Genomic DNA, 22,815 nt, shown 5'->3' with positions numbered 1-22,815 from the left:
AAAAACATCTATTTCTGCTTTATTGACTATGCCAAAACCTTTGACTGTGTGGATCACAATAAACTGTGGAAAATTCTGAAAGAGATGGGAATACCAGATCACCTGACCTGCCTCTTGAGAAACCTATATGCAGATCATGAAGCAACAGTTAGAACTGGACATGGAACAACAGACTGGTTCCAAATAGAAAAGGAGTACATCAAGGCTGTATATTGTCACCCTGCTTATTTAACTTATATGCAGAGTACATCATGAGAAACGCTGGGCTGGAAGAAGCACAAGCTGGAATCAAGATTGCTGGGAGAAATATCAATAACCTCAGATATGCAGATGACACCACCCTTAAGGCAGAAAGTGAAGAGGAACTAAAAAGCCTCTCGAAGAAAGTGAAAGAGGAGAGTGAAAAAGTTGGCTTAAAGCTCAACATTCAGAAAACGAAGATCATGGCATCTGGTCCCATCACTTCATGGGAAATAAATGAGGAAACAGTGGAAACAACGTCAGACTTTATTTTTCTGGGCTCCAGAATCACTGCAGATGGTGATTGCAGCCATGAAATTAAAAGACACTTACTCCTTGGAAGAAAAGTTATGACCAACCTAGATAGCATATTGAAAAGCAGAGACATTACTTTGCCAACAAAGGTCCATCTAGTCAAGGCTATGGTTTTTCCAGTGGTCATATAGGGATGTGAGAGTTGGACTGTGAAGAAGGCTGAGTGCCGAAGAATTGATGCTTTTGAACTGTAGTGTTGGAGAAGACTCTTGAGAGTCCCTTGGACTGCAAGGCGATCCAAACGGTCCATTCTGAAGGAGATCAACCCTGGGATTTCTTTGGAAGGAATGATGCTAAAGCTGAAACTCCAATATTTTGGCCACCTCATGTGAAGAGTTGACTCATTGGAAAAGACTTTGATGCTGGGAGGGATTGGGGGCCGGAGGAGAAGGGGACGACAGAGGATGAGATGGCTGGATGGCATCACTTACTCGATGGACGTGAGTCTGAGTGAACTCCGGGAGTTGGTGATGGACAGGGAGGCCTGGCGTACTGCAATTCATGGGGTCGCAAATAGTCGGACACGACTGAGCGACTGAACTGAACTGAACTGAACACTGATCGGTTTTAGTAGCATCTCATGGAAGTGCTTTCCAAGGCGAAGTGGGATGAGCCAAGCCCCCAAAGAGAAAAGAAGAGCTATTAATATAGAAGAGGATCACGTCGTTTTGCAGGCTGAGTTGTCGGAAAGCTGATGGCCAACTACATATTGTGAAATAGAAAGCCTACTCCTATCACAGAGTCAAATTTCTTTCCTGGAGGAGAGAAGAATCTTTTACATTCCTGTTGTTCTGATTTTTGCTCTTGATGGTCTTGGAGATGGATTTCAATTCTCTGATCTCTCTGGCAAGCATCATGGGGTTGTGGAGAGGGCTTTTGCACTCTGATGGATCCAGTCATCCTCCTGGGGCTAGTCACTGCTGGCTGGACAACTTTGCGTGCATGCGTGTCTGACTCTTTGCGACCCTATGAACCATAGCCTGCTAGGCTCTTCTGTCCATGGGATTCTCCAGGCAAGAATACTGGAGTGGGTTGCCGTGCCCTCCTCCAGGGGATCTTCCTGGCCCAGGGATTGAACCGGCATCTCTTATGTCTCCTGCACTGGCAGGCAGGTTCTTTACCGCTAGCACCACCTGGGAAGCCCCTTGACACTCGTAACTCCAAACAAATTTATATGGTTACTCCTCCCTTTAATAAATGAAAAGACTCTTTATCCTACAAAACTTAGGGAACACTGGAGCTCTTCTTACCCTCTTCCCCCCAAATCTGATCATTCCTTGGGGAGCCTGTATTTTTCCTGATCCCCTTGGTCCTAATTCTTTCTTGTGTCTCCTCTGTTCTTGCCTCTTTCAAACCATTCTTATGCGTGAAGCACAGACCCAAATATGGAAAAGTGACCTTTCTTCTTGATCCCTGTGAACTCCATCCACACAAGGCAGCTTCCTTTCAAGTCTGCCAGGCCCTGCAGGGGACCGGCACTGTGCAGCCTTGCCTTCCATGTCAGCAGCACCTCAGGGCATGCCTCACTGGCTGACTTTCTTCCCCAGCCCACCCTCCTCCCCATCCTCACCGACCTCCCATTCCATGTTCTCCTGTTGTTCCTCCTGTCTGCACACCCCTTATCCAAGGCTACCTCCTGAAACTCAAATGTCTCCCACTATTTTTATGCAAAAAAATAAGCTCTCTGCATACACCCCTGCCCTGCCACATCCCCGTCTTTGTCAGGGACCCTCCTTCCAGGCAAGTCTGCCTCACCTCCCCATGGGGAGAAGGCGAGGGACAGGGACCCAAGTCATCATTAGGGGAGCCTGTTGGACCCTCATCCTCTCACAGGCATTCACTAGACAGAAAATGGTTTCTCCCTAGAATGGATTCTGCCACCCATTTCCCCCTCTTAGCGATCCATAGACGTATATTTTTTTAATTGAAGGATAGTGGGTTTGCCATGTTGTATTAATTTCTGCTGTACAGCAAAGTGATTCAGTTATACATACATATACATTCTTTTTCATATTCTTTTCTGTTATGATTGATCACAAGATGGTGACTAAAGCTCCCTGTGGGCTACAGTGTCACCTTGTTGTTCATCCATCGTGTATGAGAGTTTGCATCTGCTAATCCCACGCTCTCAATCCATCCCTCCCCACCCCCACCCCACTGGCAACCACAAGTGTATTCTCTCCATACATACATTTTTTTTAATTCACAGAAATTATATTGGTTATTGACATGGGATGGGAGTGGGACTGCAAGTAAGTTTTTTTTCTTTTCCATTTGCCAAATATTGTCACGCTAATTTCACTTTGATCTAAAAAAATTTTTTTAACCTCTCTAAGCTTTTAGGGGAACCTGTTGGACCCTCATCCTCTCACGGGCATTCACTAGATGGAAAATGGTTTCTCCCTAGAATGGATTCTCCCACCCATTTCCCAAGTCAACAGGCTTCCCTGGTGGTTCAGACGGTAAAGGATCTGCCTACAATGTGGGAGACCCAGGTTCAATCCCTGGGCCAGGAAGATCTCCTGGAGAAGGAAATGGCAACCCACTCCAGTATTCTTGCCTGGAAAATCCCATGGATGGAGAAGCCTGGTAGACTACAGTCCATGGGGTCACAAAGAGTCAGACACAACTGAGTGACTTCACTTTCACTCTTTTTCAAGCTTTGTAAACTGAACCATTAATCCTAAAGTTTGTTAAAAGAAAATTTTCTACAATGTACTGATCAGTAGGCTTTTATTCAGCAACTCATGGATGGAGCAGCATCCCATCTGGCAGAGAGAAAAGAGGCTTGGAAGGCCTGTAGGAGGCCAGAGAGTCTTAAAGACCAAAGGAGGAGTAACAAGGAGGCTGCTGTTGCTATTGTTCAGTCGCCTAGTCATGTCTGACTCTTTCGACCCCATGGACTGCAGCACACCATGCCAGCTCACCATGCAGCCATCTCATCCTCTGATGCCCTCTTCTCCATCTGCTCTCAATTTTTCCCAGCATCAGGGACTTTTCCAATGGGTCAGCTGTTCGCATCAGATGACCAAAATACTGAAGTTTCAGCTTCAGCATCAGTCCTTCCAATGAGTATTCAGGGTTGATTTCCTTTAAGATTGACTGGTTTGATCTCCTTGCTGTCCAAGGGACTATCAGGAGTCCTCTCCAGTACCACAGCTCCAAGACATCGATTCTTCAGCACTCCGCTTTCTTTTAAGGTTCAGCTCTCACAACTCTGTGACCACTGGGAAGAACACAGCCTTGACTATACAGACCTTTGTTGGCAAAGTAATGTCTCCACTTTTCAACACACTGTCTAGATTTGTCATAGCTTTCCTGCCAAGAAGCAAATGTCCTCTGATTTCATGGCTGCAGTCACCATCTGCAGTGATTTTGGCCCTGGGCCTTGCTGACATTAGCTTCCCTTCTGTGGAACAGAGGGAGGTCTTGGAGCCTGTGTGTGGGGCCTGTGGGCACAGACTGGGGGGTCTGGGTCTGCCTGTTTTGGGAGAGCCTCACAGAAGACAGGTGGTTCTGGTTTACTCACGGGAAGCTTAGCATGAGTGACTCCATCTTGGGACTGATCTGGTTATTTTAAAACTTTAACTCATAAATATAGCTGTTAAATTTTTTTAAGGCATTGTATAGGCTCAATTTGAGAACCTGACCTAAAAACACAAATGACCAAATGTATCTTCTTACCTTGAAAAGATAAGAAACTGGGAGTGTGATGCTTTGTCCCAAGCAGCTGGGCTATGCCTCTCTCAGATCGCTTGTCCTCAGTTTATAAATTTCTCTCAGGCCTAGAAACTCGTAGGATTGTCGGTTTTGACGGCTCGTGTGTAAGGACATTTCCAAATGCTCTGTCACGCCATGGAAGCAGAACTTTGGCTTCCTTACTAGAAGTCCTCTGGGTTCTAAAAGAAGCTCACTTTTTAAATTAATTTGTATTGGACTATAATTGCTTTACAATGTTGTGTTAGTTTCTGCTCTTACAGCAGAGTGAATCAGCCACACAAATACATCTCTCCCTCCCTTCTGGATTTCCTTCCCATCCGGTCAACACAGTGCATTAACTAGAGCGCCCTCTGCTGTATAGTAGGTTCTCATTAGTTATCTATTTTACACATAGTATCAATAGTGGAGATAAGTTCATATGAATCGTGCATCCCATGCTCCACTGCTCACCAGCGTGGCTGCTCATGCTTTGTGGAAATCAGCTGCTCAGACCCTCATTGAATAGAAACACCTAGCATTTCCCAGGGTACACAACCACTCTGGAATGCCCTCTCCAACTAAATGCTGGTTTTCTCTTAAAAAAAAAAAAAGGAGAGAGAGAGAGGCCTGTTAAAATGCAAATCATTCTCTCTCTCTCTGTCCCATTCCTTTGGACTCTGCATTTTTTGTCTTTTTTTTTTCATATTTTTAATTGGTGGAAAATTGTTTTATAATCATATGTTGGTTTCTGCCATACAACAACACAAATCAGTCATAATTTTATATATCCCTTCCCTCTTGAGCTTCCCACCCCTCTGCATCATCACAGAACAGCCAGGCTGGGCTCTGTGTGTTATTTAGAAACTTCCCACTAACTATTTTATACATGATAGTGTATATATGTCAATGCTACTTTCTCAGTTCATCCCACCCTTACCTTCCTCCATTGTGTCCACAAGTTTGTTCTCTACTAGGTTCATCAATATCATTTTTCTAGATTCCATCCCAGTTCCCAGTTCAGTCACTCAGTCATGTCTGACTCTTTGCAACCCCATGGACTGCAGCATGCCAGGCTTCCCTGTCCATCACCAACTCCTGGACCCTCCTCAAACTCATGTCCATTGAGTCAGTTATGCCATCCAACCATCTCATCCTCTGTCGTCCCCTTCCCCTTCTCCTCCTGCCTTCAATCTTCCCCAGCATCAGGGTCTTTTCCAATGAGTAAGTTCTTTACATCAGGTGGTCAGAGTATTGGAGTTTCAGCTTCAGCAACCAATGAATATTTAGGACTGATTTCCTTTAGAATGGACTGATTGGATCTCCTTGCAGCCCAAGTGACTCTCAAGAGTCTTCTCCAACACCACAGTTCAAAAGCATCAATTTTTAGGTGCTCAGCTTTCATTATGGTCCAATTCTGACATCTATACATGACTCTGGAAAAACCGTAGCTTTGACTAGATGGACCTTTTTTGGCAAAGTAATGTCTCTGTTTTTTAATATTCTGTCTAGGTTGGTCATAGCTTTTCTTCCAAGGAGCAAGTGTCTTTTAATTTCATGGCTGCAATCACCATCTGCAGTGATTTTGGAGCCCCAAAAAATAAAGTCTGTCACTGTTTCCACTGTTTCCCCATCTATTTGCCATGATCTTAGTTTTCTGAATGTTGAGTTTTAAGCCAACTTTGGAGAATTTTGAACATTGGAGAATTGACCATTTTAAGCTTGGAGAATTGTGAGCATTACTTTGCTAGCATGTGAGATGAGTACAATTGCATGGTACTTTGAACAGCCTTTGGCATTGCCTTTCTTTGGGATTGGAATGAAAACTGACCTTTTCCAGTCCTGTGGCCACTGCTGAGTTTTCCAAATTTGACATCATAGTGAGTGCAGCACTTCCACAGCATCATCTTTTAGGATTTGAAATAGCTCAACTGGAATTCTATCACCTCCACTAGCTTTGTTCACAGTGATGCTTCCTCAGGCCCACTTGACTTCACATTCCAGGATGTCTGGCTCTAGGTGAGTGATCACACCATCGTGGTTATCTGGGTCATGAAGATCTTTTCTGTATAGTTCTTCTGTGTACTTCTGTGGAACCTTCTAGATTCCATATATATGTGTTAATATATGGTGCTTGTTTTTTTGACTTACTTTACTCTGTATAAGATTCATCCACCTCACTACAACTGACTCAAATTCATTTGTTTTTACAGCTGGGTGATATTCCATTGTATAAATGTACCACAACTTCTCTATCCATTCATCTGTCAATGGACATCTTGGTTGCTTCCATGTCCTGGCTATTGTATAGTGTTACAGTGAAAATTGGGGTACATGTGTCTTTTAGAATTGTGGTTTTCTCAGGGCATATGCCCAATGGTGGGATTCCTGGGTCTGGACTCTGTGTTTTAACAGGCCACAGTGATAGAACCAGAGGACAGCTGTGTTGTTAGGAATTTGTTTTTAATTTTTATATAAAACACTGTTCTATACTGTAAAAAAAAAAAAAGAATTCTGGTATCTGAATAGCACAGATAAACCTATTTGCAAAGCAGAAATGGAAACATAGACATTAAGAACAAACACATGGACCCCAAGGAGGGGAAAGGAGGTTGGGATAAACTGGGAGATTGGGATTGACATACACACACTGTTATGTATAAAACAGATAATTAATGAGAACCTATTTGTCATGGGGAACGCTACTCAGTGCTCTGTGGTGACTTAAATGAAAAGGAAATCCAAAAAAAGAGGGGCTGTATGTACACATGTGGCTCATTCACTTTGCTCTACGGTGGAAACTAACACAACATTGTGAAGCAACCGTGAAAGTGAAAGTCACTCAGTCGTCTCCGATTCTTTGCAACCCCGTGAACTGTACAGTCTATGGGATTCTCCAGACCAGAATACTGGAGTGGGTAGCCTTTCCCTTCTCCAGGGGATCTTCCCAACCCAGGGATCAAGCTGGGATCTCCTGCACTGCAGGTGGATCCTTTACCAACTGAGCTTTCAGGGAAGCAACTATACTCCAATAAAATTTTTTTTAAAGAAAGAATCCTGGTATCTGGAAGGGTACTCGGCCATGAGTTAATCTTCTGTGAAGAGAAGAGGGTGCCAGACCATAGGAGTGTCACTCCGTCCCCTGCTCTATCACACTGAGTGGCCTTTGCCTCACAAGGTGAAACAAAGCCCTCAGGCCTGGCCCCACAGGGCAGTGGAGTCCAGCACACCAGGACTTGTTGGAGCTTGGAGATGTTTATTGAGTAAGTGAGTGTATGAGCCCATTCCCACCCTGCCAAGCTCCTGTAATTGCCCCAGCCGGTCATGACCAGGTAGAGGCACACAGCCTGGCTTGGACTTCCAGGGGGTTTGTGCCCACTCGGGAACCACTCAGAGATGCATCATCTCTTTAGGCCTCCAGGTGGTCACTGAATGTCTAAGAGCAAGAATGTGGGCAGTAAATCAAAGCATGTACAACACAGAGGGACATGGTCCAGATATGGAGACTGTTGGTGGCCCCAGAGTCCCCAGAGAAGCGACAGCCGATGTGTCAGGGTTGGGTACAGAGGTGGCTGAGGAGCTGGTGACTCACCTCTCTGGTTGCAGAATGCTTCTTGACAGCAGCTGGCCTGACTGCCCGCTCACAGAGTGCTTCTTGGCCCACCTGCTTCATGGCTTGCTATGCCAGGAGATCTCTAGCATGCAGAAGATACTCATAGCTTAAAAAAAATTAAACCCTGTTGGTTTCAACCACTGATCAAATCTCTTATTTTACAAATACAGGAAATATGTTTAGGAAATACATTAGGAACTAAGAGTCTCTCCCAAGGTCACCAGATTGAAAGGGAGCTGCACCCACACTTGCTCTCTCAACAAGCAGCTCATTCTGCTTTACAAGCCCCACCTAGCTTGTTGAAGGAATTAGATAGAGGGGAGTTGGGAACTGGGGCTTGGCTCCCCCCGACACATGGATTCCTCCACAGGAAGGGCATACACATCTTGTCTGATCTGAAAAAGAGCTGGCTAAACTACTCAAGCGTAATCATTCAACATGTATCAATCACCTGCTATGTGCTGGGCCAGCCCCTGGGCCCTTATGGAACCTACTAGCTTAAAAGGGATATGGACACTGATCAGATTTTTTTTTAAGTATGCAAAGAAATCAATCATATATAATTACAAAGCATGCTGTGAAGAAAGAAGTCCACGATGCTGGGAGGGCAGGTGTAGGAGGACCTGACCACATCTGGGGAACTGTCAGAGAGTGTTCTGAGGAACTGACATTTAGGCTAAGATCAGAAAAACGTCCAGGAGGTAACTTGGTAACTAATTATCACTAACCTTTATTGAGGATTTGCCTGAATCAGGCTTCATATGCTTCATTAACTTCTTAAATCCTCTCAGGAACCCTCCAAGTCAGGTTTTGTTACATTCTCCATTTACAGATGAATAAACTCAAGCAAAAAAAAAAAAAAAAATAGAAATAATTCACCCGTGGGCCTCTGGTTCTGAGTCTTACTCTATGTTTGTGACTGTGGAGGTGAGTGTAGTGTGAGGATGGAAGACGCTAAGATTGCTGAAGTGCAGGGCAGAAGGTCCGCATGAAGCTGATCTCTAGCAGCCTCAGCCTGCAGGAGCTTGAAGTGGGGCTTTGGTTCCTGGCCAGAGATCCAGTCAAGCTGCAGCTATGAGAGCACCAAATCCTAGCCACTAGACTAGTGGTCAATGACAAGAACCTGGCCCTTCAGCTTTGCAGAAAATTCCCACAAAGAAGGAAAGTAGTGAAACAAATACAGCACTTATGAAAAGGAACGAAGAGCCCTGTATGTGTGGATAGATATATGGATAGACTCAGGGAGTGTCCCTCCCTCATGGTAGCTTGAATTACTTATATGGGGCATTTCTTCTGGGTTCCCGTTGATTTGCCTGGTTCAGAGTTCATATTTGATGTAGGATCCCCCGATATGTGTACATGCATCTCTTAGCCAAGATGGATTCTACCAAAGAAGCCTATGGGTAGTTAGTATCACTTAGCATCACTCCCCTTTGACCTCCAAGGAGTCTTCCTACACATATGTAGTCAGGGAGGTCTTCTGACTTCAAGAATGAGAAATAATGTGGTCTTTTTTCTTCTATTTGGGCAGGGCTTAGGCTCTTTTGATTGTCCTGCTATTTTCATCCTGTGGTATCTGCCCTGGGGGTGTTGGGGGGTGGGCATCTACCTCTTGCCTCAAAGCAGGGCCACATCATGTAGGTCTGATAGGTTATGATGTTCATGACAAAAATTACAATATTGCTACAAACCGAATTTGGGTCTGCTTGCCCCACCATGCAGAAAAGCCTGTCTACTAACATCAGGTTGTAGTGAGAGAAAGTACGGCATTCATTTGCCAAGTGCCAAGCAAGGAGGATGGGTAACTTGTGCTCGAAAGACCCAAACTCTCCAATGGCTTTCAGGGGACAATTTTGAAAGGCGGTTTTGGGGGTAAGAGTTACAGCTGGTGCACCTTCTTCTGCTTGGTGGTAGTGAGGAAACTGTGGTATTTCAGGAATCCTAATCATCAGTCTTCTGGTTCAGTTGGTCTGGGATTTGCATGCATGTGGTCAGCATAGAGTCACCATTCTCCACCTGGATGAGGGTGGGGGGAACGACTCAAAGCTATATGTCAGATTGTTATGTGTATCCCTCGTGGAGACTCTAGGATTCCGTTTTTCCTCCCCCGCCACTAAGTTATTATTTTTAAGCTGTCGTTGGTTTTCTTGCTTGACTATGTTCCCTTTGTTTCTTCAGCCTCTCACTTCCCTAATTAGTAACTGCTTGAGTCTTTGGAACCCAGGGAAAGTCTAGGAGACTAAAGCCTTTTTCTACAAATGAGAAATAGGGAACAGGGAGGGACTTTTTTTTTACCTCGGAAGGCCCTGCAGGGTCCTGATCAGTTTTGCTGTTCTCCCTAAGGCCAGTGATAGACGGCATCATCCACTCAATGGACATGGGTTTGAGCAAACTCCAGGAGATGGTGAAGGACAGGGAAGCCTGGTGTGCTGCAGTCCATGGGGTGGCAAAGAGTCGGACATGACTTGGCGACTGAACAACAACTCAGGCCATAGGAAATGTTTTAAACCAGGGAGTGTTTAGTTATGTTTAGAAAGATCACTCAGGCTGTTGTGGGGAAACTGGATCGGAAAGAGGAAAAGAAGAGATAGATAGATAAATAGACACCAGTTAGGAAGCTGCACAGTGGCCCAGGGACAAGATAATGGTGACCAAGGCGTGACTCTTCTGAGATGTTGAGGAGTAAACAGGTGAAAGCAAGCGCTTCCCAGTCATTTAAAAGAGAGACTCAAGCCCCTTAGAAGCATCGATGTGAAATATGCAGATTACCAAGTACTTTAATCCAGTCCTTTTATAGGAATATTGGAAGTTCTTGGGGCTTCCCTGATAGCTCAGTTGAGTTGGTAAAGAATCCACCTGCAATGCAGGAGACCCCGGTTCAATTCTTGGGTCGGGAGGATCCACTGGAGAAGGGGGTAGGCTACTCACTCCAGTATCCTTGGGCTTCCTGTAAAGGATCTGGCTGGTAAAGGATCTGCCTGCAATGTGGGAGACCTGGGTTCAGTCCCGGGGTTGGGAAGATTCCTTGGAGAAGGGAAAAACTATCCACTCCAGTATTTTGGCCTGGAGATTTCTATGGACGGTATAGTCCATGGGGCCACAAAGAGTCGGACATGACTGAGCAACTGAACTGAACTGAACTGAAGCAACTTTTACTTTCACTTTGGAAATTCTTAGACCAATCCCATTATACATTAAAATCATCACATGGACCGCCTCAAACATTCTACAGTTCATTCAGCCAGGACTTCCCCAGAGGCCCAGTGATAAGACTTCACTTTCTAATGTAGGGAGTGCAGGTCCGATCCCTGGGCAGGGATCCACATGCCTCATGGCCAAAAACCCAAAACATAAAACAGAAGCAGTCCCATAACAAATCCAATAAAGATTTAAACATAAGGAATTCATTCAGCCAAGCGGGAACTGTGTTGAAGGCCTGCTCCCTGGCATCTCTGTGGCCGCATGATCCATCCTCTGGCCCCCCAGACAGGCACTTGTCAAGGCCAGCGCTGGGAACCCCCACGTCCTGAGGGGCTGCTCCCTCGCTGTGCTGGGAAATGCCCAGTGACCAGGTGAAAATGTCAGCCCACACCTCCTACCTCCTCAGGCTTGCTCCCAAGATTATTTGTTTGCCAAATGGCTGAAATAGAGTTCTGGTAAACCATTTCTCCCCACCAAGAGAACAAGCTGGGATCTAAAGACAGTGTGGCTCCGTGTGTGGAGAGAATATTTGGTGCCTGAGCATCTTTGGCTGAATAGAGAGCTGTGGAAACTGTGAACGGTTTCCCTGGATTGCATTTCTCTGCCAGCGGTTTTCTGGGGTTGACGAGTGGAGGGGAAGCAGAGTTGTGGAGAAGGCTGACCTGAGCCAAACTAGACTGGTTGTTGCCTTAGCCGCGTGGGAAGCGTCCTCCTTGTTCCTAATTAGGTCCATCTGAGATGAAGATGACATATCATTTGTTCTAACAAAAGGCACATCAAGGCCTTTCAAGAACTAGAGTAGGTCCCTGTCCTGCAGGAGCTGGGGGTTGGTGGCTCCTATTTCTAAAGAGCAAGCTGATCTGCTAAGACATCTGACCGAATAGTTGGATTCCAAATTTTTACATTCTGTTTAAATTCAGATATATTTATGGAAGGCAGAATAATAGAGGCCAAAATAGTCAGGCTTGCCCTTCTCGACTTTCCAGGAATCTGCTAGATTCCTTTCTGAAACAGACTTAGTGCCTTTTCCTCCTGGATGGGGTGTTCTGCGCCACCTCGTGGACATAATGGAAACTGCATCTTGCCAAGGTTCTCTGAGCTCAAAGGAGGAACCCTCCCCAGCTGAGGGGTGGAGGAGGGCTGCTATACCCCCTTCCTCTGAAGTAAAAAGCAGGCTCCAAGCTTGTCCAAAAAAGGACCACCACAGAACCGATTGAGGATGGTGTGAGCATTAACCTTCCTTGCTATTCTGCAGTACCTCCAACCATCTATGACAGTCTAGCCACCATCTGTTGTGATCCATGCAAATGGAGATGGGACATGGCCTGCTCTGGATCTCAAGTCAGGTGCCTTTGTAAAAATAAAGTTCCAAGGCTTTTCTCTTTTTCCATGGGAAGCAAGAAAATGGGAAATTAATATGGGCAACAGCTTGTTCCTGCTTGTAGGATGTTGGTATTTGCAGCATGTCTGCTCTGGGATTACTGAGGACAAGAGCAAAGGCAGGACTGGGTTTTTCTTAAAACATTCACCCCAGCTTGTCTTCAGTGAAGAGTGAAGCCCGGACACAACTTGGAGCACAAAGGCGCAGCCCCTAGCCTTGCACTTGCTTTGGGCAGTGACCTTTGGAAACCAACTCTTACAGGCTTCTGAAAACAGCACATCATTGGCTGTGTTGGGAGGTGGAGAGAACAGAAGCTCCAGTGCCTCACAATCCTGTTTGCAACCCCTCTCCTTCACAGACCAGCTGCATAACCTTGGACACAAGGCCTGTGACACCCTGTACACAGGGTGTACAGTCTGTACAGTGGGGGCAATAATAGGAGCTGCCTTGCGGGGTGCCTGGAGGGCTAACCTAGATCTAGTCCAGGACTGGCTCCTGGCTGACTCTCGTAACTGGTCCAGTGAGCAGCCAACACGAGCTGAAGTTGCCCGGGCCCTCTGTGAACATCTAATAGGAAGCGCTGGTGGTGGGTGTGTGGAGGGAGGTGATAGAAACAGTGGCAGGTCAAGGGTACCTGTTTCACTGCCTCTGACTCAGGACAGCCCAAATGAGGTCCTGGTCTCTGTGGAGGTGAGACAGGACGTGCAGGGTGCCCACAGGAGGTTGCAGCTGCAGAATTGAAACATGTCAGGTGAGGTGATCAGAGACCAGGGCTCAGGGTCCCACTGCCCAGGCTGCCACCCTCCCATGGGCCCGTGTCTAGAAGGCAATGCTGGGGCGGGTCTCAGCGTCTGGCTGATACGTGGCACTCAGGTTCTCCCAGGGCTCCCCTTGGAGACAGAATTCAGCAGAACTTAGCGGGTCCGTGGTCTGGCTGGGGCGGGTGGTGTGTGCGCTGGTCAGCTCCCGGCATGAGCTATTCCACAGGGCACCAAGGGGACACAGAACTCAGCGACAAAACCTAGGGATGGCCCTTTGGCATTTGTTTTTTTTGTTGTTTAATTAAAGTACAGTTGATTTACCATGTTAATGTCTCATCATCTCCATTAAAGAGTCTAAGTTCTGAATGTGTGTCTAGAGTTTCCAAGAGGTTGCCATCCTCTCATAAGGGAAAGAAATACACATGTAATGAGTTTCTACTGTATCCCAGACATTACGCAAGGGAGATTAGATGTTTCATCCTCACCACAGCCCCAGGAATTATTTTGCCCATTGTACAGGTGGGGAAGGCCTTCCCTGATGGGTCAGCAGATAAAGAGTCTGCCTGCAATGTAGGAGACACAGGAGATGTAGGTTTGATCTGGAGTGAGCAGGCTACTCACTCCAGTATTCTTGCCTAGAGAATTCCATGGACAGAGGAGCCTGGCGGGCTACAGTCCCTAGGGTCGCAAAGAGTCGAACAAGACTGAGCAACTAAACAGCCGACAGGTGGGAAAACTGAAGCTCAGGGATGTGAAGTAACTTGGCTACTCCACCTGGCTGGTGAGAGTGCAGCCGGGTCAGGATGGAGACAGGAGAGTTTAGCAGTGTCGTATCTTTGTGTGCCCCTAGCACCGGGCACGGTGCCCTGGACTTAGGAAGAGCTTAGCAAATGTCTGCTGGGTTGAGAATGGGAGGATTCATGTGCCAAAAGGGCATTTGGAAACTGGGGCAGATGACAAAGCTGGGCTCTGAAAGACCAGCTGTGTAGAGCAGCAGCTGGGGAATCATTGGTTCAGAATTTGCAGTCACCTGGCCGGCGGCCTGCGGGCCCACAGCCAGCTGTGAACAAGGCCTGACTTGATCAGCTTTGGATCTTTCATTGCAGGCAATCCACCTTCCAAAGAGGTGCCAGCAGGGCAGTACCCATTCATAGTCACTTCTGATGATGGACGGAAGGTTCCTGTGGTCCAGGCCTATGCTTTTGGCAAATACCTAGGCTATTTGAAGGTTGAGTTTGATGAAAAAGGAAATGTTGTCACTTCACATGGAAATCCCATTCTTCTCAACAGCAGCATCCCAGAAGGTATGTGAAATTCAGGGCAGTGATCCACCAATCCCAAAATTAGATGGCTGGATTGTGTTTCATTTGCTTTGTTAACGTTTCAGGACAATGTTTCTGAAGAACTGAGTTTCTTCCTTGAGTTTACCCTACTATCTTCTTGGATAAGATTTAAAACACACCCAAATTTCAGAAGTCCCCATGGGCTTCTCCAAGCCCTCTCAGCACCAGACACTGCGACACTGCTTATTGTGCTTTTTTCAGCTCTACCCTGGCACAGGAGAACCACTCTCAGCTCATGTCCCAGAGGAGAGCTGGGGGAGAGCTGGGTTCAGACAGGGAAAGACTGCTGATCAGGGGCCCTGGAGAGTCAGAGCTTCTGACAGCCAGAGGGAGGGGCCAGGACCCCATAGCAGGACCTCTCATCCCTTTACCTGCCCAAGTATAAGCATAATCATTGCCCCCATCTGCACCATGGATGCTATCCCTGGTGGGCCAGCAGGTAGTCAGATGTGATGAGTTGATCTTGGTTCACTTGGCATTTTAAGATCCAAGCCGGGCCTTATTTCCAGGAAACAGAACAGATGTGCCTAAGGAAATTTCCTGGTCAAAAACCAAAATGTACACACATATGGTGAAGAACTGTAGACTCACGCCAGGTTAGCTGAATGATGTTTCAGTCTTTCTCTCACATTTAAGCCAGTGTGAGATCTGCTCTGACTGCAGGCTGATTTGTTTGTTTTCTTCTAGATCCAAACATAAAAGCAGACATTAACAAATGGCGGGTAAAATTAGATAACTATTCGACCCAGGAATTGGGGAAAACAATTGTCTATCTGGATGGCACCGCTCAGTCGTGCCGCTTTCGAGAATGCAACATGGGCAACCTGATTTGCGATGCTATGGTGAGTGGTTCCCGGGAGAACAGAGCCCACGCCTAGGGAGGGTGGAGGAGAGACGGAAGGAGGGAGGGAGGATGTCAGGACGGACCACCTGACACAGAAGCGAAGACGTTTAAAGCTTAATGCCCAAATAGGTAACCAAAGAGGACGTGCTGCTTAGCACAGGGAGCTCGACTCAGTGCCCTGTGGTGACCTACATGGGAAGGAAATCCGAAAAGGGGAGGATATGTGTATATACAGCAGAGACGAACAAAACATTATAAGCAACTATACTCCAGTGAAAATGTTTTTTAACAATTAATGCCCAGACAAAAGCTTGGTGTGGATTCGCACTGAGTACCCTGGGAAGGTGCCTGAACCATACCAGTGGACCATCCCTGTTTTGTAGAAAGTTTTCACTTTTATCTCAGGTTCAAGAGGTTTGTTAACAAAATAAGCCACTTGTTATATACAAATAAATAATAGAAACATTTATTAGAGAAGTATCTAGCTTACTTTCAATATACTAATACTAAAAGAAAGAGAAATAGGAACAGCAGAGGATGCATCACCAAACTGGGGGTTGACTAACAGACAAACAGTGCTGGGAAGCCCCGTGACATAGCACATCCGGAGTTCCAACTGGGAAAAGGCCCAAGGCAGCATGTCTGCTCTGCGGATGAGACTTCAAGGGCTGCAGTCTGGGGTTCCTGCTCACAATCCCCAGGCCGCAAACCATCATCATCAGTCTGCGAGCAAAACTGCAGCTCTGGTATTATGTTAATCTTTTTCATGTAAATTACGTAGGTCTTGGAAAAGACCCCAGTGCTGGGAAAGATTGAAGGCAGGAGGAGAAGGGAGCTACAGACGATGAGATGGTTGGATGACATCATCGACTCAATGGACATGAGTTTGAGCAAACTCCAAGAGATAGCAAAGGATGGGGAAGCCAGGGGGGTTGCAAAGAGTCAGACACAACTGAGCGTCTGAACAGCAACCACCTTTTTTTACAATGCTGTTTGCTTTGTTCTGCAAATCTTGGAATGTTGTTAAGTCCCAGTCGATTGGTCCTGGTTGGCCAGATGGCTCAGCAAAGATCCTCCCACTATCTATCTATGGTGGCTCTCAGCCAATCCTCACAGCAGGCATGGCTGACACTCACAGCAGCAGTCAGGGCTATGTACAGGCAGGTTAGAAGCAAGGTCAGAGGCCTGCTCTGCTTTGTCTCTGAAGCCTAAACAAGACTATTTAACCTCTTTCTTGCTGGACAAGAATGAAACCTTTACTTCGAGGTGCTCATCTTAAGTGTCCGAATTTTGGTTATGGCTTTCCTTTTGTAAGATGACCTGACTCCACACACTCTGCTTCTCTGAAGATGTGGACATAGCAGATAAAACACTTTTGCTTGGGCCTAACAAGGCCAGGCTGTGTTTCCCTGATCTGTCTCCTCTTGGCCCTGAGAACTTGGCCTTGTGGGAACAGCCTTCACAAGCAGAGAACGATGACATGTAGTTATCCTTAGGATAGTAAGTCCCATGGTGAGTGAGATCTCACACCCAAAGCACCCCTCTGTCCACCTGTCTGCAGGCAGCCCCCCAGGGGCCATGCCGAACTGAGGTCTCAGGGTCAAACTCACCATGCCCAGGGGAACCCAGGGGGCCTTGGCTCCATGCCTGGTATCTAGGATGAAGCCACACTCAATAGAAGTCTGCCAAGTACTGATCTATGTTATTGTATGGCAGAAACCAATACAATATTGTAAAGCAATTATCCTTCAATTAAAAATAATTTTTAAGAAAAGCCTGCCAAGTAAATGACAACACTCATACTTCCCAAGGCAGGACCAGCGCTGGCTCCTAAGCACCATGCAATCCATGTGAGACAAGCAGCTGTAGAGAAGCCAGAGTGTGACTGTGTGGAGGCAGGAGTGCAAGGAAACACCCCAGGCTCTAGCCATGCTCCCCACACATGAAGGAGTCCCTCCTCCCATGTCAGGAACACTGCCGTGGTGCTGTCCTCTTGGCCGCGACCCCATGTCTCCCTCACCTCCTCCACCATCCTATTTTTTCAAATGAGAATGTATTCATTTTATTTCTTGTCACTAAATGCATATTAAGTAAAAGAAAAGACTGGAACTCCATCTCAGGGGCTGTCTCTCTCTGTGTCTCCAAAATTGCCAGCTTGGGAACTGGCTGGGGACCTAGACCAGGATGCCAGGATTCTTGGTGGCCCAAGGTCTAGAGCTGAAAGGGTTCTGGGCTCTGCCCTCAGGAGCAAGTGTGGGGCCTGTCCTGTGGGAGCAGCCCCGTGAGCCACTCTGCACAGGGGCCGCCGGCCTTTGCTGGGGGTTGGGGGGTGGGCTTTGCTCAGGGCCCCTGCTCTGGGGATGCAGGGTCTTAGGAGAGGGTCTCAGAGCTGCTGGCTGCTCAGAGTCTTCCCTGGGACTGGTCACAATATCTTATTGTTGCTTCTCAGATCATACAGCTAGTTTTGACAAGTTACACTTGAGAGAGCTCCGGGCACACAGGGGCAGAAGAAAAGCAGCTTCATTTCTGGGAACGAACCCTCAGAAAGAAGGCTCAGAGTAACAAGTGTAAACTCCTGCTGCTGTTGCAGATTAACAACAACCTGAGACACCCGGATGAGATGTCCTGGAACCACGTGTCCATGTGCATTTTAAATGGAGGTGGCATCCGGTCGCCCATTGACGAGCGGAACAATGGTATGCTCCTGGACCCGGCCTCAGCTCTCTGTCTGACCAGCTCCCCAAACCTGGCCACGGGCAGCCTTAGCTCCTCTGTGCTGCCAGCCACAACCCACAGTGCCAGGCCCCTCAGCTTGGGTTAGTGCCACTCAAGTCAGTGCCCCACCTACAGGGCACACGCACACTTGTATTCTCGACGAGCACTTGCATTCTTGGATGCATGTGCACACAGAGGGAGCAGTTAGCCTTAGTGGAACCCAGCTTTACCTAAACTTCTGACTTGGGACTTGCCTGGTGGTCCAGTGGTTAAGATTCTGCAACTCCAATGCAGGGGGCACGGGTTCGAGCCCTGGTCGGGGAACTACAGTCCCACATGCTGCACAGTGCAGCCAAAAATTAAAAAAAAAAAAAAATCAAACTTCTGACTCACATGAATCATTGACTGATTTATGCAAAATAGTGACAGTTTCCACCTGGATATCTGGAAAGAGGAGGACAAAACTGCCAATCTCAAGCCCTGGACAAAACAGCTGGACAACTTCCTTTAGTGCATTTACAGATATCCTGGATTATAGCACATGGTAAAACCAGCCAACCAGACAGATATTCAAGACACTCCCGTCATCTTCCCTGCATACGTGCATGCTAAGTCGCTTCAGTCGAGTCCAACTCTGTGCAACCCTATGGACTTGTAGCCTGCCAGGCTCCTCTGTCCATGGGATTCTCCAGGCAAGAATACTGGAGTGGGTTGTCATGGCCTCATTCAGGGGATCTTCCCGACCCAGTGATCGAACCCGGGCCTCTCATGTCTCCTGCATTGGCAGGCGGGTTTTTTACCACTGACCCACCTGATTAGGAAGCCCTAATCATCTTCCCTGATATACTGTCAAAATAGTCTCAGTGGAGGAGGGCACAGCCAGGGGCCTCCTGATCCCTGTCTTCCCGAGCATCAGGAACACTCAGACTGTGCTGTCCTCATAGCCTCCTCATGGCCCCGTCTCCTTTACCTCCTCTGTGGACAATGGGCTTGTTCGCAAGCCATTTTCCCTCTGGCCTCATCCGTGACTATCCTCAGGCACGATTACCTGGGAGAACCTGGCTGCTGTGTTGCCCTTCGGAGGCACCTTTGACCTGATCCAGTTAAAAGGCTCCACCCTGAAGAAGGCCTTCGAGCACAGCGTGTACCGCTACGGCCAGGCCACGGGCGAGTTTCTGCAGGTGGGAGGTAAGTCACCTTCCAAGGTGAGGGGAGGCTTCCTGCTGGTTGGCTTAGCTCCCCGCCTCACCAGGACCTCCTGGCCAGGTTTGCTTGGGCTTCACACACCCAACACCAATGCACAGTCTTTCAGTGGCTGTGGACTCCCAGACCACTGAGAATAGGTTGGGGTCAAAGCCCCAAGGCCCTGAAAATGAGCAATATTTGCCAAGTCTGATTTGGACATCAGATGATCTTCTCTGAGGAGCTGGCCCTCTGGGTCTAAGCAGGTCAGCTGCCTTGAGGTCTGCTGCTGCCGCTGCTAAGTTGCTTCAGTCATGTCCGACTCTGTGCGACCCCACAGACGGCAGCCCACCAGGCTCCCCCGTGCCTGGGATTCTCCAGGTGAGAACACTGGAGTGGGTTGCCATTTCCTTCTCCAGTTCGTGAAAGTGAAAAGTGAAAGTGAAGTCGCTCAGTTGTGTCCAACTCTCAGCGACCCCATGGACCATAGCCTACCAGGCTCCTCCATCCATGGGATTTTCCAGGCAAGAGTACTGGAGTGGGGTGCCATTGCCTTCTACCTTAGTTGTTTAAACATTCAATATTCTTTGTAAAAACAAAAACAAAACAAACCTTTTTCTGTTCTGTTGCCTGGTAATTGCCTTGAAGCATGCAGAGGTTCAAGGGAATCCAATGTCCGATCACTATTAACAAAGATGATTTCTGCCAGGGGCAGCCAGGACAAGACATTGGAACCTGGTTCTAGTTCCACTGGGACCTGGGGCAAGTCTTCATTCAGCCCCTCAGAGAACAGTAAGAAAATGTGCCTGCTTATCTTATGGATTGCCATGGAAGTGGAAGGAAAATAAATGCTTCCCAAATTGTTAAGGACTTCTGAAGTGCTTTTGTCAATCACTGATTCCACAGCCCAATGAGTTAAAGTTAATATGAATAATCTTAATTGACTCTGACACCATAGTCTGACCTCACTGTTCGTACTATAGATGGTAGACCCCACTTGAGGGGTCTGATTGCTTTTCAAGTCTTCCCCCTTCTGGGAAGTCCCAGAGCACCTCACTGCTGGGACTGAGGGGCTGCAGAGGTTGGTGGAGTCCCACCCGCTGCCCATAGGGTTGCCCAGATATTCTGTGTTTTCCAGGAGAGAGCAGAGGGAACAGAGAGAGGCACTGTGTTGGGTAGCTGTATGTTTCGCAGAAGTCACCCAGGCCAAATTATTAACTATTTGTTGGTCAGCAAAATGGTAAATATCCTGTATCACTCATCTGTTCCTCATTTTCCAAAGCTACTGAACCAAGTTGCTGGACCGATTAATTCATGAAGTGAATTTAAAAAAGGTGTGGTTTCTCCCTGCAGAGTCCCAGATTGCCCACCTTGGGCTAGAGCCAGTTTCCCTTCCAGGGGTTCTCAGGCCTCCTAGAAAGACTCAAGCATAAACTTAACCAGATACAGTAGCTCCAACGTCACTTCAGCTCTCTTGCTGAAGTTTCGCTCAAACTAAATGAAAACTAAGCCGCAGCCCCCTAACTCCAGATTTGGGCCAAAATCTTTCTCAGAAAACAAAAATTTTCCTTTGGATCTAGTGAAAACCTACAGCCTCATTTCTTTTCTAGGAATTCACGTGGTGTACGATATTTCCCGAAACCCTGGGGACAGGGTCGTCAAACTAGAGGTTCTTTGCACCCAGTGTCGTGTGCCCAGTTATGAGCCTCTCAGAATGGATAAGGTGTACAAGGTGATCCTCCCAAGCTTCCTTGTCAGTGGTGGAGACGGGTTCCGGATGATAAAAGATGAAATGATAAAACATGACTCTGGTAAGCACAAGCGTCTCTTCCCCTCCCTAACCCAAAGGTACCCGAGAACAGAACAGATCCCAAGAGCGGAGCAGCCCACGATGACACCAGGAGGGCAAAGCCAGAAACCAGATCTGCCCCTACGCCAGCTCGCTCCCACTTTGTTAGGAAACAGCCTAGCGAAGTAGTCTCACCTCTCCCCAGCACTCAACCCATCCATCCACACCCCGGGAAAATGTATTTTTACATCAAAAAGTGTTTTAAAACTTTTTAAAGTGCAGCTAAGCAGCTATTTAAATTGTGAAATATAAACATGTGGCATTTTTAGGTTGGATGCGGGAAACCATATTAAATCATCTCAACTTTTAAAAAATTTATTTTGAGGTGTGCTGGGTCTTGGTTAGTTTGCTCGGGCTTTTTTTCATTTAGTTGCAGCTAGCAAGGGGCTACTCTTGGTTGCAGTGCTCACGCTCCTCACTGCGGTGGCTTTTCTTGTTGCAGAGCACAGGCTCTGAAACAGGCTCAGTAGTTGTGGCACAAGGGCTTAGATGCTCCACTCTACGTGCAGTCTTCCCAGATCAGGGATTGAACCCCTGTCTCCTGCACTGGCAGGCAGATTCTTACCCACTGCACCACCAGGGAAGCCCCCAAATCACCTCAACTTTCTTGAAGAAGCTTTTGGTGTGAGAAGGTCAGGTAGGCACAAATGGGATATGCCCCCTGCCCCATTCAGCACAATGTGTTGGTGGAGGACATCATAGGAACCACCAAGTTGACCCCAGGTGAGGGTCATTATACCCCAGCCTCATTTTCAAAAATTCAGTTGAGAACCACTTCCTGTGCATGGAGTACACTGCCAGTACATGACCCCTTCCTGTTCTCCAGGGCAAAACCTACTGTGTTCACAAGACACACGCACAGCTTCTCTGCGTCTGTCTCTATGGCCTTATCATGAGGGTCCTGCCACCGTAGCTGCATATCCCAAGGAGGGTGGAGGGCAGAGCCAGGGTCAAGGAGGCAGCCCTTCCTGGGAGGAAAGGCGCCAGCTACTTCCAACCATTCCGTGATAGGAAGTGGAAAGGCAGGCTTAGAAGGTGTCCTCTTGAGTCCTGCATGAAACAAAGTTAATGGCTGTGTATCACTCAAGCCCAGCCTAGTGAGTGCTGGAGAGAAAGATCTCGCATGGAAGGCTGAGAAAGCTTTGGCTGCAAGTGTTCTCAGCCCTCATCATACATTAGAATCACTTGGGGAGTATTTTAAATTAAATACCAGCTTGGTCCTGACTTTCAAGAGAGTCTGATTTACTTGGTTGGAGCAAAAGGCTTTGCAGTGATTCTGATGTATACCCAGGGGTGAGAACCACTGCAGAGAAGGGTTCTTTTTAAGTACTAGAGTAATACATTGTTTTATTGAGGTATAATTGAAATATAACATTAGTTTCAGGTATAAAACATGATTCCATATTTGTATATATTGGAAAATGATCACCACGTTAAGTCCAATTAATGTCACCTTACATAATTACAAATTTTCTTGTAATGAGGACTTCTAAGATCTATTCTTGTATCAATGTTCAAATATGCAATAGTATTAATAACTATATTCACTATGCTATACATTACAGCCTCAGGACTTATTTATAACTGGAAGTTTGTATTAACTTTTGACTCCCTTCACCCATTTGCATCCTCACCCAATCCCAACTCCCTCCACCTCTAGGAACCATCAGTCTGT

At 47.1% G+C, this 22,815-nt stretch overlaps 1 protein-coding gene across 3 annotated transcripts in view; it reads left to right on the top strand.

Annotated features, from left to right (window-relative positions):
* Window positions 1-22,815, top strand: part of NT5E (5'-nucleotidase ecto) — a 67,312-nt gene that overhangs the window by 40,539 nt on the left and 3,958 nt on the right. For 2 of the 3 annotated variants that reach the window (XM_068984852.1, XM_068984854.1), the window contains exons 4-8: window positions 14,314-14,511; window positions 15,238-15,392; window positions 17,985-18,090; window positions 19,148-19,297; window positions 20,902-21,102. In XM_068984852.1, the coding sequence (XP_068840953.1) occupies window positions 14,314-14,511; window positions 15,238-15,392; window positions 17,985-18,090; window positions 19,148-19,297; window positions 20,902-21,102 (810 nt within the window). The remainder of the gene's footprint in view (window positions 1-14,313; window positions 14,512-15,237; window positions 15,393-17,984; window positions 18,091-19,147; window positions 19,298-20,901; window positions 21,103-22,815) is intronic. The other variant, XM_068984853.1, reaches the window with a different exon arrangement.

The sequence above is a fragment of the Capricornis sumatraensis genome, chromosome 13 (assembly GCF_032405125.1).
Source record: "Capricornis sumatraensis isolate serow.1 chromosome 13, serow.2, whole genome shotgun sequence".
Lineage (NCBI taxonomy): Eukaryota > Metazoa > Chordata > Mammalia > Artiodactyla > Bovidae > Capricornis > Capricornis sumatraensis.
Note: the sequence above shows the minus strand (reverse complement) of the source record. Positions and strands in the feature narration are given on the sequence as shown.